At 32.0% G+C, this 12,546-nt stretch overlaps 1 protein-coding gene across 1 annotated transcript; it reads left to right on the forward strand.

Annotated features, from left to right (window-relative positions):
* Positions 1-3,923: 3,923 nt before the first annotated feature.
* Positions 3,924-7,463, forward strand: LOC143068338 (uncharacterized). The gene is made up of 5 exons (XM_076242311.1): positions 3,924-3,975; positions 4,922-5,700; positions 6,660-6,680; positions 7,055-7,075; positions 7,353-7,463. The coding sequence occupies exons 2-5, from the start codon at positions 4,930-4,932 to the stop codon at positions 7,362-7,364; spliced, it is 825 nt and encodes a 274-aa protein (XP_076098426.1). The 5' UTR covers positions 3,924-3,975; positions 4,922-4,929; the 3' UTR covers positions 7,365-7,463.
* The last annotated feature ends 5,083 nt before the right edge of the window (positions 7,464-12,546 follow it).

The raw sequence follows: 12,546 nt of genomic DNA on the forward strand, positions 1-12,546 counted from the left end.
CGGCGTTTATTGAACTGTGGTGTTCCTGTTGTTCCTTTGTCTTCCTCTTATAGTTGATGTGTTTCCCTCGGTTTTGGTTTGTTACTCGGCTTTTTTTTCCAATCGATATAAGATTTTGAACACCGGAATATTACTGTTGCGTTTATAAAACATAGCATAAGTGTGACTTAAATTATTATGCTGAAATATATATATTTTTCAGATGTAAATATTATAAGTATGACATAAGTTGTAATGAATATTCTCCTAGTGTAATCAAGTTCTGAAAAGAAAAATAGAAACATAATATATTTTTTATAGAATGCATACGAAATATGTTCTTCAAAAATAAACATACAGGATAAACAGTTCTTGCAAAAGTTCTATTTTTTTCATATCATTGAGAAGAAAAAAGATGGGGGAATAGAAAATTTAAGAGATCTATTTCAAATGTTTATTCGATCAATATACATAACTTAACAATACATTGAATAAGAGTAGGAAAACGGGTCTCACACTTAGAGCAAGATCTGCTAATAGTAATATAACCTTTCTAGAACAAGTGCGATCACCCCAGTTTTTGTAGGAGTTAGTGTTGCCCAGTCCCTTGTTTTTTTTGTCTTAATTTGTAGACTGTTGTTTGTCTTTTGATCCTTTTTCGTTCTTTGCTTTGGTATTGCCAGTTCGTGTCTACTTTTTAATTGATTTTGATTAACCCTTGATATATAAGCAGCCTGTCTTTTCCGATCGCATTTTTCTGTTGTTAATACAAATTACTAGTTCTTTTCGAAAAATACACATCAAATGGACACCCCTTAACCCGTCGAATAATAAATTAAAAACAAAAACACATAAAAACCCAATAATATAACCATTGAAACGAAAAAAAAAAAAACCCAGAAGAAACAAACAACAGCTGACATAAATGTTATCAAACACAAAACTGCTTGGGTATCAAATGAACTAGTATAACCATTCAAATGCTGGCTCAAATCACGTAAGAGTTCATCTGTTGCACACACTTAAATGAGGTTTTTTTTTACAATGGCCATTCAAAGAAATGCAAGATATTGCAAATAAACTTAGCATAGATACCAGGATTGACATTTTATATTGCGCCAGAGCGTTTCGTCTTCTAATGACTCACCAGTGACGCCCGAATAAAAAAAACTTAAAAAGGCCAAATAAAGTTGAAAAGCATTGAGGACCAAAATTTCCTAAAACAATGCCAAATACAGCTGAGATATTTTTAAAATGTTTCTTTTAAACTAAAGGCAAACAATCAGAAAAAAATTACAGCAGCAAACCTTGTGTTTTTATAAAAAAATGCGTGTTAGTTAAGTTTTAAAATACAAATATATAAGTTTTTGCGTAAAATAATCGTTATTGATAGCCGATGACACACATCGATATTTTATTAAGCTAATTTATTCGGTATTATTAACACATACGGGTAAAGTTTTTCAAAGATACGATTTCCTCTCTATTTAAATATTGTGTTTGTTTTAGGGTGTCTACTTGGTGACAAATTCAGCACATATGAAATTAAAAAAGGAAATATAAAAAGTAAAGGGAATGTTATCAGAAAACAAACTGAAAAGGATTTTCCCCCCGATGTCATATATTATTTTGCAACCCCTGCAAACATCATTTCACTACTAGGCCAGAAAGTTCTTTGCACAAAAAAAATAAACTTACATTTCAGAGTCGCTTGTTAATTCACATAGCCTGCTGAAAAAATTAAATCCAGGAAATATCATTGAAGAATCATACGAATCCTGTCATTTAGGTGCAAAATGTACGTCGATGTTTTGTGTGATAACAAATCGTGACTTGTAACTTTAATGAGTTTCGGTGTAGAACTACACACAATACAAGCACCGTGTTCTTCGTCAGGTACATGATGACTGTGTTGATCTAAAAGTTAGTCTTATTATTTTGGGTTCAGTACAATTCCTGTCGTGAAAAAACTACTTTGTTTGAAACGTTAATAGTCGTTGTCCTCCTCTCCCCCAAATTCAAGTAAATGATTGTCCTCTTTATACCTTGACATGTCCTTATTTTCTTTTTTTCTGTTACCGTATCTATGTTTCAATACATGTCCATGTACGTTCATAATAAAGAAATACAATATATTTGTAGGTTGCTATGTAAACAAATCCTATAACAATGCCATTAAATACGACATTTAATTTAAAGTGTGACAATACATGTTTTAAAATGTTTAAATGCTATGTTTTTCACAAGACTTTAAGCATTACATCATAGTAAACATTTTTTGCATAAAATATTTCAATGTTTGAGAATAATCTAAATAAAGTTTAGAACATCATATAGATTTAAGAAGATGTATTATGAGTAGCAATGAGAAAACTCTCCATCCAAGTCTCAATTTGTAAAGGTAAACCATTCTAGGTCAAAGTATGGCCTTCAACACAGAGACTTGACTCACATCGAACAACAAGCTATATATAAAGGTAAAATAAAAGACTAATTTCAAAACCATTCACTCACTCACGGTTCTAATCTTTATAAAAATTGAGAAACGCGAAACAAGTATGAAAAACATTAACAAACAACAACCAATGAGCAACAGGTTCTTGAATTAAGACAGGTGCAAACAATTTGAGCGGGTTTAAACGGTTTTTGATACTCTTTGAATGTCCCTAAATATAACTAACGCCAATTGGAACAAAAAACTAATTGATGGCCGTAAAACTTCTTGCGAAAACCTGATATACATGAACAAACGATATAACAATATCTTAACATTATTACATTCATTCTATTCACAGTTACTAGTAATATTTCAAAGAACTGATATACGGCGGATAAAGATATTCCAGGCGCACATCTATCTGGTATTAAAAGCGCTTTCAGGCGTACAATGCTTGTCAGACTTTTATCAAATCTATACCAAAGGTTTATAGTATTAAGCTAATGAATTTAAACATTAGTGCCAACCAACATTTTATAATGGTTTTATGCCCCTTTGCAAGACTGTAAGTCTGTCCGTTTAGTCTTAAAAACACTCTCTCTCGGTTATGTCTCGCAAGTTTGTTTTTTGTCTATACCAAATGAGGCACGAAAGATACAAGAGGGACAGTCAACCTCATAAATCGAAAATAAACTGACAACGCCAAAGGTTGATGTAAGTAATGATGTGAATGTAATAATTAGCGCAGACATAAATAACGTATTGTGATTGCCCCTGAAACAACTCTCCACCAGAAGCAAAGGCAAAACAAATCAAACGAGAAAGTAATGGCATTTTATTCAATAAACAATAAACGGAAAACAAATAGGATACACAGAAACAAACGACAACCATGGAATAATAGGCTCCTGACTTGGGAGAGACACAAAGAACAATGTTACGGGGTAAGTCCCTTTGTCTTGCACTTGTTATTATATGCCGATCAAATATTCTAGTAGAAAATATGTCATTTTGAAAATGAAAAAAACTTAAATATCGAAAATTGCTGTGCATGCATTTGTATGCATTTATTTATTGTCGGATTTTATGAAATGTGTATGAAAGATTTAAATCAACAAGGGTTTTGACGTGTTTTAAAAATCAGTTTTTCTTGTAGGATGTTTATCATAAAAAATTAAAAGATACTCCCCTCCTCCCAAAATTTTTTTTTTATTTATCCACACAATAGATCTGATAACCTCGAAAAAGGTTTAAGGTGTTGACAAAATTATTAAGCATTGACAGAAAGAAGGGCAAATGTGGTTTTTGCTTGTTCACCTTTTTCTTCGAACGGAATTTTGCATGTAAGGAATAATAACTGCTTTTGACCACAAACTTATGTAACTTCAGAAACATGCAATAATTAATTAACTATCTTGATCGATTTGCTTTTCGTGGTGTTGAATGTTTATGATATTGTAATAGGAACAAATTATGGTATATAAAGGATAGCAGCTTTTTAGTTAGTACAGAGTTCCAGCATTGTGATATAGCCATTGTAGTCCTACTGTCATACTAAGGTAAAATATATAATTTTAAATTCAAATTAAAAAAATATAATGAAAAGGTATTAAAGAACAACTATTTTTAAAGAAGCCCCTTTGTGTGAACTGCAATTTAATAAATACAATATAAAAGATAAGAACGAATACATCAGATTTGTTAACGTTCATTTTTATATTTTGACAAATATAAGAAAAAAGCCAGTGTTTTAAAACATATTCTTTTTCTTAAAGCTGATTTTCCACCTATAATAGCAAAGTATTGCTTTTAATTATTTTGTTAAGTTCTTATCTTAAACATTAATGACATTGGTTATAAAAGGACAAAAGATACCAGAGGGACAGTCAAACTCATAAATCGAAAATATATACTGACAACGCCGTGGCTAAAAAAGAAAAAGACAAACAGACAAACAATCATACTCAAAACACAACATAAAAAAAATAAAGACTAAGCAACACGATCCCCACCAAAAAACTTGATCTCAGATACTCCAGAAGGGTAATCAGATCCTGCTTTAGATGTGACACCTGTCGTGTTGTTCTTGTTAGTACAAACCCGGTAATCAGTCTAATTCGGTAGTTCACGTTCATGAAATAGGAATGAGATTGTAGTTACGACATAAGGAACATATGCGATATCATCTGTGAAATGGATATTTCATAACGGTCAACCAACTCGTGGTTGCATATTCAAAATAAGTCACGAAATTTTGTAAAATCATTTTTTTTAAATAATTTTCCAAAGAATTGCTAAAATTTGATAGAAAAAATGCATAGAAATCATAGGAAACACGAACACAACTAACACTACCAAACGTCCTTAAGATAACAGCGAACTCAACGTCCAGAATAATAACATGATGATACATATCGTTTGTTTTGTAGAAAACATTTAATTTTGTATAATTCTTTTGTGTAAATAAAATGAGAAAATAATTGAAAATCATTAAATCCTTTTTAGTATCGAAAATGTTGTCAACTGGTTTTGTTCTTTTGTGTTCCTATGCATTAGTATTAGTAAATGCGGCTGGAAAACCGAACTACCAGAGGAAAAATGGATACAATGGTTATGTAGGTTACAACGGATACAATGGTGGTAACGGTTACAACGGTGCTGCAGGATACGTTGGCGGTGCAGGATACAATGGCGGCGGATACAATGGCGGTGGATATAATGGCGTTGGATATAATGGCGGTGCTGGATATAATGGTGCCGGATACACAGGTGGTGTAGGATATAATGGTGCTGGATACACTGGCGGTGCCAGAGGTGCAGGATATACTGGTGCAGCAGGATACAATGGCGGTGCTGGATACACTGGCGGTGCAGGATACAATGGCGGTGCTGGATACACTGGCGGTGCAGGATACACTGGTGGTGCAGGATACATTGGTGGTGCAGGATACACAGGGGGTGCAGGATATACTGGCGGTGCAGGATACAACGGCGGTGCTGGATATACTGGTGGTGTTGGATACAATGGCGGTGCAGGATATATTGGCGGTGCAGGATATACTGGTGGTGCAGGATATACCGGTGGTAATGGTGACAATGGGGAAGGAGTAGACCCTACCCTTGCTGAAATCGAAGACGAAGTTGTTGAAACCGGTTATAATGGAAACGGAGAAACTGGATATAACGGAAATGAAGGAACTGAATATAACGGAAACGAAGGAACTGGATATAACGGAAACAGACGAACTGGATATTACAAAAAAGTAAATACATATGGGAAAAAAGTAAGTCTCAAATATAAATTTTCAGTCATTCTTTAACTTTAACTGAGAGCCACCCTTCTATCAAAACACGAAGTTATGCAAATATGTATACATCAAGCCATTCTTTATAACTATACTTCATTCTTATATCCATATTTTATGTCATTTTAGGATCTAAAGTTCAAATTATTACTTTCTATATAAAAGAGACAAAAATAGATCTTAGAGTGAACAGCATGATTAAAAAAATTATAACAGATTTATTGCTACATTTTTTTTAAATTCAATAAATTCAAATTTAAAAAAAATTCTCGTTGTGCTTAATATAACATTTTGTTTTATTCCTACACGATTTATCCTGTTCCTGGACCTGTTGATTATTTTTATTTAATCAACGTGTGGTTCGTTTGATCCAGTTCTTCTTTCATCAATTTCGAATATGACGTCAATTTTTCTTGCTTTCCTCTGAATTTCAAATTGTGACGTCATGAAAAAACTGTAACCATGCCTTATGGGGTTATATAAAAAACACACATCTTTTTGCAGATCATTCGAAAGGAAAGTTTAAATTTGTCTTCATCTATCGTTAAAAATCATTAGAGATATAGATTCCACCATCAAATGTTGTGCAATACGATATCTTTACACTCTCGAGACTCGCATTTTAAATTTCAAATTTGATAATTTAACTGGTTCGAGCGAATAAATATCGCATCACACTCGATACAGTGGAAGAATCTATATCTTCCGTAAAATCGTGAATTGTTGTGCAATATTATCTCCCATATATTTGCTTACTCGTGACTTCAATCCTTAATGTCTTTTGTTTATTTTAAAATTTGGTTAATCTGATGACACGTTTAAATGATTTCTTATTCTTTTAATTTCAATCTGGTTAAACATTTCTCTAGTGGTGATGATATTCTATAATATCATAGAAAAATAAATAGTAATTATTTATTTTTCTTTTTCCGTTTTAGCAATACGCCAAACCCCGAAAAGTAAGTATTCAGCTTTTTTTTAATGTTATCTGGCATGTTTCATTTCATTTTAAAGATTTAGCAATTTGTTTGGAAATTAATGATCAATAAAGAAAACAACAATGCAAAAAACCTACGCAAGTGCCATGTTATATAATCATCGGAGATACATTACTGAAACAGGAACAAGGTGATAAAAAACCGTGGGTTATTATCAGTGATACTATACTTTTCTTGTCCCAATTTCATGTCTGTAATTTTAAGGCGTTAATTATCAAGGTTATTAAAGACATAATCATGCAATATCTATACTTCAATTTTTAATATCATAGAAACACAGCTCGACCAAAAATTATAGCTCGACCAAAAATTATTTTATATTTTTTCCTTTTTAGGTATACGCCCCATCCAGAAAAGTTAGTATGATTAATGTATAATTTGTGTTGAGCTTTTTTCAAATTTTTTGACATCTTTTATTTCTTTAACGGATGTAGAAATTTGTTTAGAAATTCATGATAAATTAAGAAAAAACAAGAAACGAAATGAAGTTAGTATCCATTGTACTATATATAGTTTGTTTTCTCCTTTCCATTCAATTTATCATGACTTTAATTGTAAGAGTAATCAAACTTATTAACAAATAATATTAATATTTCCATGCTATGATTTAATTTATTTTTTGTGTTATTTTAGGGTGGTTACTAAGAAACCTGTCAACAAAATGCAATCAGATGGTAAACGGCTAATTTCTGTATTGTTTTGAAAATATCTGTTTATAGTTATATTAAAATTTGCATAGATATATACTTTGTTAATATCTTTTTTTCCTTAAACAATAAAAATGACAGTAAAAATACCTGATTTCCTAAACTACACATGACATTTCAAATACCTACACTTAACCTATTACGCCTAATATTTTCCACCACGAGAGGACAACTGAGATTATTACTCTCAATTGCAGGTATGTAAAAGCAAAACCTCCTAATATCTGGTATCCATTGTTCCCATACAAATATTGTCCTACTGGTAATGCTATAACTGGAAACATTGGCATCTCAAACAATGAACAGCTAAGAGAGTTGTAAGCCAAAGATCAGAAATATCGAGTTCCTAAGGCCAATGTAGTTAAGGACTATGCAATACAAAAAGCTCAATCCATATGAAAACAAACTAGAAATGGGGAATGTGTCACAGCGACAACAATCCGACCATAGAGTAAACAAAGCTATTCGGCGATGTATTCAAAAGCGCATTTAAAATCTGCGACGCTCAATGAGCACATATGTTTCTAGCCCTTTTTCGAAATACTTTCCTTTCTGCGCGACAAATCTGTTTTTTGTCCCAGCAATAATTAAACAAAGTCTCTTATTGTATTGTTTCTTTACTAAAAAAAAGTCATTTGAATGTCTATCACAAGCACACGAAACTCGCATCAAAAACCATACGTCATTTATGGGAGAGGATATTTTTGTAAGATCATAAGTATTTTCCCCCCTTTGCAGCAACATTCTAGCAGCGTCCACCAATAAAGTATATATAAAAAGTAAAACTAAAAAGATTAATGAAAACCTAACTTCTAAACTTAAAGTCCCTTTCAAATCGGAAAATAAAAAGCTTTGACACATTGAACGAATGTAAAACAGGCAATGCTTTATTAAAGATAAAGTTGTTATCAAAAGTGTTAACTCGAAAGTATAGACTGGAATATATATACAACTCGTCTAAACATCAACCCAACAATGTTAGATCTGTAAATTTGCTTCCGGAAATTTTTTGTTCTTCCCTCGCCGGTATTTTGCTGGTGATCCGATGGATAAATTTGTTGTAGAGTTGTCACTGACTCAGACGTATATATGTGTTCGAATCCCGGTGAGGGAAGAACAAAAAATTTCCGAAAGCAAATTTACAGATCTAACATTGTGGGGTTGATGTTTAGACGAGTTGTATATCCATAATGTACACAGCCATGTATCACCATCATTGCTGGTGATCCGATGGATAAATCTGTTGTAGAGTTGTCACTGACTCAGACGAACTTATAGATATAATTATTTTCTGTGACTGTATCTTACATTGATTTGTAGGATCCTTTACTATAGATAATTGAGCTGATCTGTAACAATATCATCTCCATGCCATATATATCATGTACTGTAGTACGACGTTAGATTAAAACTGACGAGGAAAGGTAACACACGGCCACTGAAAGCTTTATTATTGTGAAGCCCAGGTGGTCGTGTGGGCTAGCGGGACGGCTACAGTGCAGGCGATTTGGTGTCACGATATATCAGTAGCATGGGTTCAAATCCCGGTGAGGGAAGAACAAAAAATTTGCAAAAGCAAATTTACAGAACTTACATTGTTGGGTTGATGTTTAGACGAGTTGTATATATATATATATAACTTTCTTCATTTTGTTACTTGTAAAATCAACTCTCATTCTCGTTTTTTTTTTGTTATAGATAAAGGCAATAGTAGTATACCGCTGTTCAAAAGTCACAAATCGATTGAGAGAAAACAAATCCGGGTTAGAAAATAAAATTAAACCGAGGGAAACACATCAACTATAAGAGAAAAACAACGGAACAATAGAAACACTTAAAGTCTGAACGTCAGACGCACGGTTCGTTTACAAAACACTCACAAATGACACTTGAAAGAAAAATAGGAAAAGGCCAAAAAAGGACGAAGTTGAAGGGCATTGAGGAACAAACATTTCGACAGTTTGTCCCAAATACAATGTCACTATTAAACTACACATCACATTTTATTTTCACACATCAAAGATCTGTGACCACAGGGGAGTAAATAAACTCATTATAGATACTAAGATTGAAATTAATATTAGTATCAGGCACGCGTTTCGTCTACAAAAGAATCATGAATGACGCTCGAATAAAGAAATGTTAAAAAGGCCAAATAAGGTATGAAGTTTAAGAGCATTGAAGACCAAAAATTCATGAATGTTTTGCCAAATACAGCTAAGGTTATTTGATACTGAGGCAGAAAGGCATAGACACCTTTATATATAAGGATGAAACACCCAAACCTCCCGATTGCTATTATAAATTGTCCTCGCACAAATGTATACTGACAACGTTACGGACAAAAACAAGAACGAAAAAAGATGAAAAGACAAAGAACTGTATACAAAACACAACATAGAAAAGCAAAATATTTGAATAAAACGAACCCTACTCAATACAGGGGATGGTCTCATGTTTTCCAGAAAAAAACGCATATACAGCACTACATATGGCATTCGTTATTTTGAATATGTCAGTACAAACTCGATGATAAGTAAGTTCGGTAGGTCATATTCGTGAAAAAGAAAGACGAGATTTTGGTTATAGCAAATTGAATATATCTGTCGTGACCTCCTAAAAAGATATTCCATAACGCTTAACCGATTTGTAATGAGGTACATTTTCGAAGGTTTCACTTCAAATTTACCACTTGGAACTCTTGGTTTAAGGGCTTCTTGAGAGGATGTATCTATCATAAAAATAAAATCATGATAGGAAACAGGGCCTGGTTCGCGTTGCTCATTCTTTAATTTTCTATATTGTGTTTTGTGTACTGCTTTCTTTTTTTTTTTGTCATTTTTTTTTATTTGCCACGGCGTCATCAACGATTGACTTATGTATTCTTAAAACATACCTTTAGGACCATTCTTCTTACAGTAAAAAGCAGGTCTTCAAAATTATTGCGATGATTTTTATTTACATGGTACTTTCAATCAGATGCTGATTCTTTAAAATCCCTAATTTATATTACAAAATCTTCGGTTAAATTCTTAAATTTTCCAAAAATATCATGAATCTGAATTTTAACGCAAAAACTACTCCCTTCAATACCCAAGAGAAAAGTAAGATCACAAAAAATACTGAACTCCGAGGAAAATTAAAAAAAAGAAGTCCGTAATCAAATGGAAAAAAAAAAACAGAAGCTCAAACACATCAGACGAATGGAAGCAGCTGTCATATTCTTGACTTGGTACAGGTATTGTCGTATGTAGAAAGATAGAATTAAAGCAGGGCTTTTACTAAAAAAAAAAAAAATAAAAAAAAAAAAAGATCGTAGCTACAATTTCTTGATTGAAATCACAAAAAAAAACCTTAATTCCGATGAGGTCAACTGATTCCGGAAAAAATACACCGAAAATTATCGTCAGACGCTGGACTTCTTGTTGTATTTGGTTGATCATTTTTTTAACAGATTCTAGTAGTCTGTATCTCAATTGGCACTAATTGTGCATCCATTCTGTCCAAATGTCTGTTTTCTCCTTCATTTAAAAAAAAATTTACACAAATGTTTTCAATAATAAAAAAAAACAACCTTGCAAAGTTCTTTGATTTCATTTTATCTTGTTGATACTCTTTCACTCAATCAGTGCTTATATCTCATAAGCTCTATTAGATAGTATCAAAAGAAGACAGTCTGCTTCATATATTTACCTCGATGTTTATACAGATTGACGACGGCAACCTAGAATCTATGTCACACTAGATTTTCACATAAACATTTTTTTAGTTTTTAAAACTCATATCTTTAAAGGCAAGTCACAATGTTCGACCTATGACGCTTTGGAGCTCGACATATTGCATATACAACTGTCTAACGTAGATGTATTTTAGTTATTGTCTGGTTTTTGAGTTGATGGTTCATTGAATAAACCGCACACATTCTCATTTATATTTCTTGAAAAAAATAGAAATGCTCAATTGCAGGGAAATTTTTGTTACAGATTACAGTTTCATTACCTCGATACACTAGCTATTGATAGAAACATGTATGTTTACACGGTACAGCGAGAGAGAAATCAAAATATCAGTAGGCCTATGCAATTTCGTGAACATTTCATTTTATTCTATACTTTATAATTTCTACATATTGTACTTCATTGTCTCAATTTTTTTTTAAATATGTATCAAATGTGGAAGACCAATCTGCTTCTTAGATTTAAGACAATCCAGAAAATTTTGTGTTATGGATATATACATAGGTATAAGAAGATTTATGAGTCTTGACAATAATGAAGATAATGTCAGAAGGAAAATAATGTTTTTTTTTCTGTAAATCATTTCATATAAAACTAACAAATGAAAAATAGCTTAAAAGAATCTATGATATAAGATGCAAGAATTGAAACTTTTAATCTCTTGATGTCAGAGTGCTTCATAAACTATTGCATTTTGATTAAAATTATATATTGATTAATTGTTTGTGGCTTACTTAACATCTAGTGCCAAATGATAACTACATGTTCAGGATGAGAATACAGATTTATTGTTTGCGTCATTCGGTATCAGTTCATTTTTAATACATTCAGACTAAAATTGTGGCTACTTCAGATTGTGATTATGGAATTTCAAATAGCGAATAATGCACATCAAATTTAAAATAAATGTTTTTCCTTATTATATTCTAATAGATTGTGACTTTTGAATCACCAACCGAAATCGGAAATAACATTATGTCAATACAATGTGTTTATAAAAAAAATATGTATTGACAGATTGATGTGTTTAAGTAATTGTGGTTATTGACAAGTGATTCAACCTAAATTTAAATATTAAAAATCACTACGCACTACAACTGAGAATATTAACAATTTTTTAGAATACATTATTAACCCCAAATGTTGACAAAGGAATCAGGGGGAACGGGACTTTAGCAACATTCAACATGCTAAAAAATGTTAATATAACCTTTTATATTGGGCGTCACATTTATAGCAAAAAATGTAAAATATGAAATAAAAAAAACCCCAAGGTATAGAAAAATACGTAAAAAAATAATGTAAGGGAAAAAAAAAACAGAAAAAATACACCCGCCCCAAATGTTATATATATATTACACTAGGGATTGATGAGTCAAAAGT

Source organism: Mytilus galloprovincialis, chromosome 3 (assembly GCF_965363235.1).
Source record: "Mytilus galloprovincialis chromosome 3, xbMytGall1.hap1.1, whole genome shotgun sequence".
NCBI classification, from domain to species: domain Eukaryota; kingdom Metazoa; phylum Mollusca; class Bivalvia; order Mytilida; family Mytilidae; genus Mytilus; species Mytilus galloprovincialis.

Excerpts from the sequence above, each read along its gene's own strand:
- LOC143068338 (XM_076242311.1), top strand. The coding sequence starts at position 4,930 with ATGTTGTCAACTGGTTTTGTTCTTTTGTGTTCCTATGCATTAGTATTA. Across the intron at positions 5,701-6,659 it reads TAAATACATATGGGAAAAAA|CAATACGCCAAACCCCGAAA; the intron begins GTAAGTCTCAAA and ends TTTCCGTTTTAG. Across the intron at positions 6,681-7,054 it reads AATACGCCAAACCCCGAAAA|GTATACGCCCCATCCAGAAA; the intron begins GTAAGTATTCAG and ends TTTCCTTTTTAG.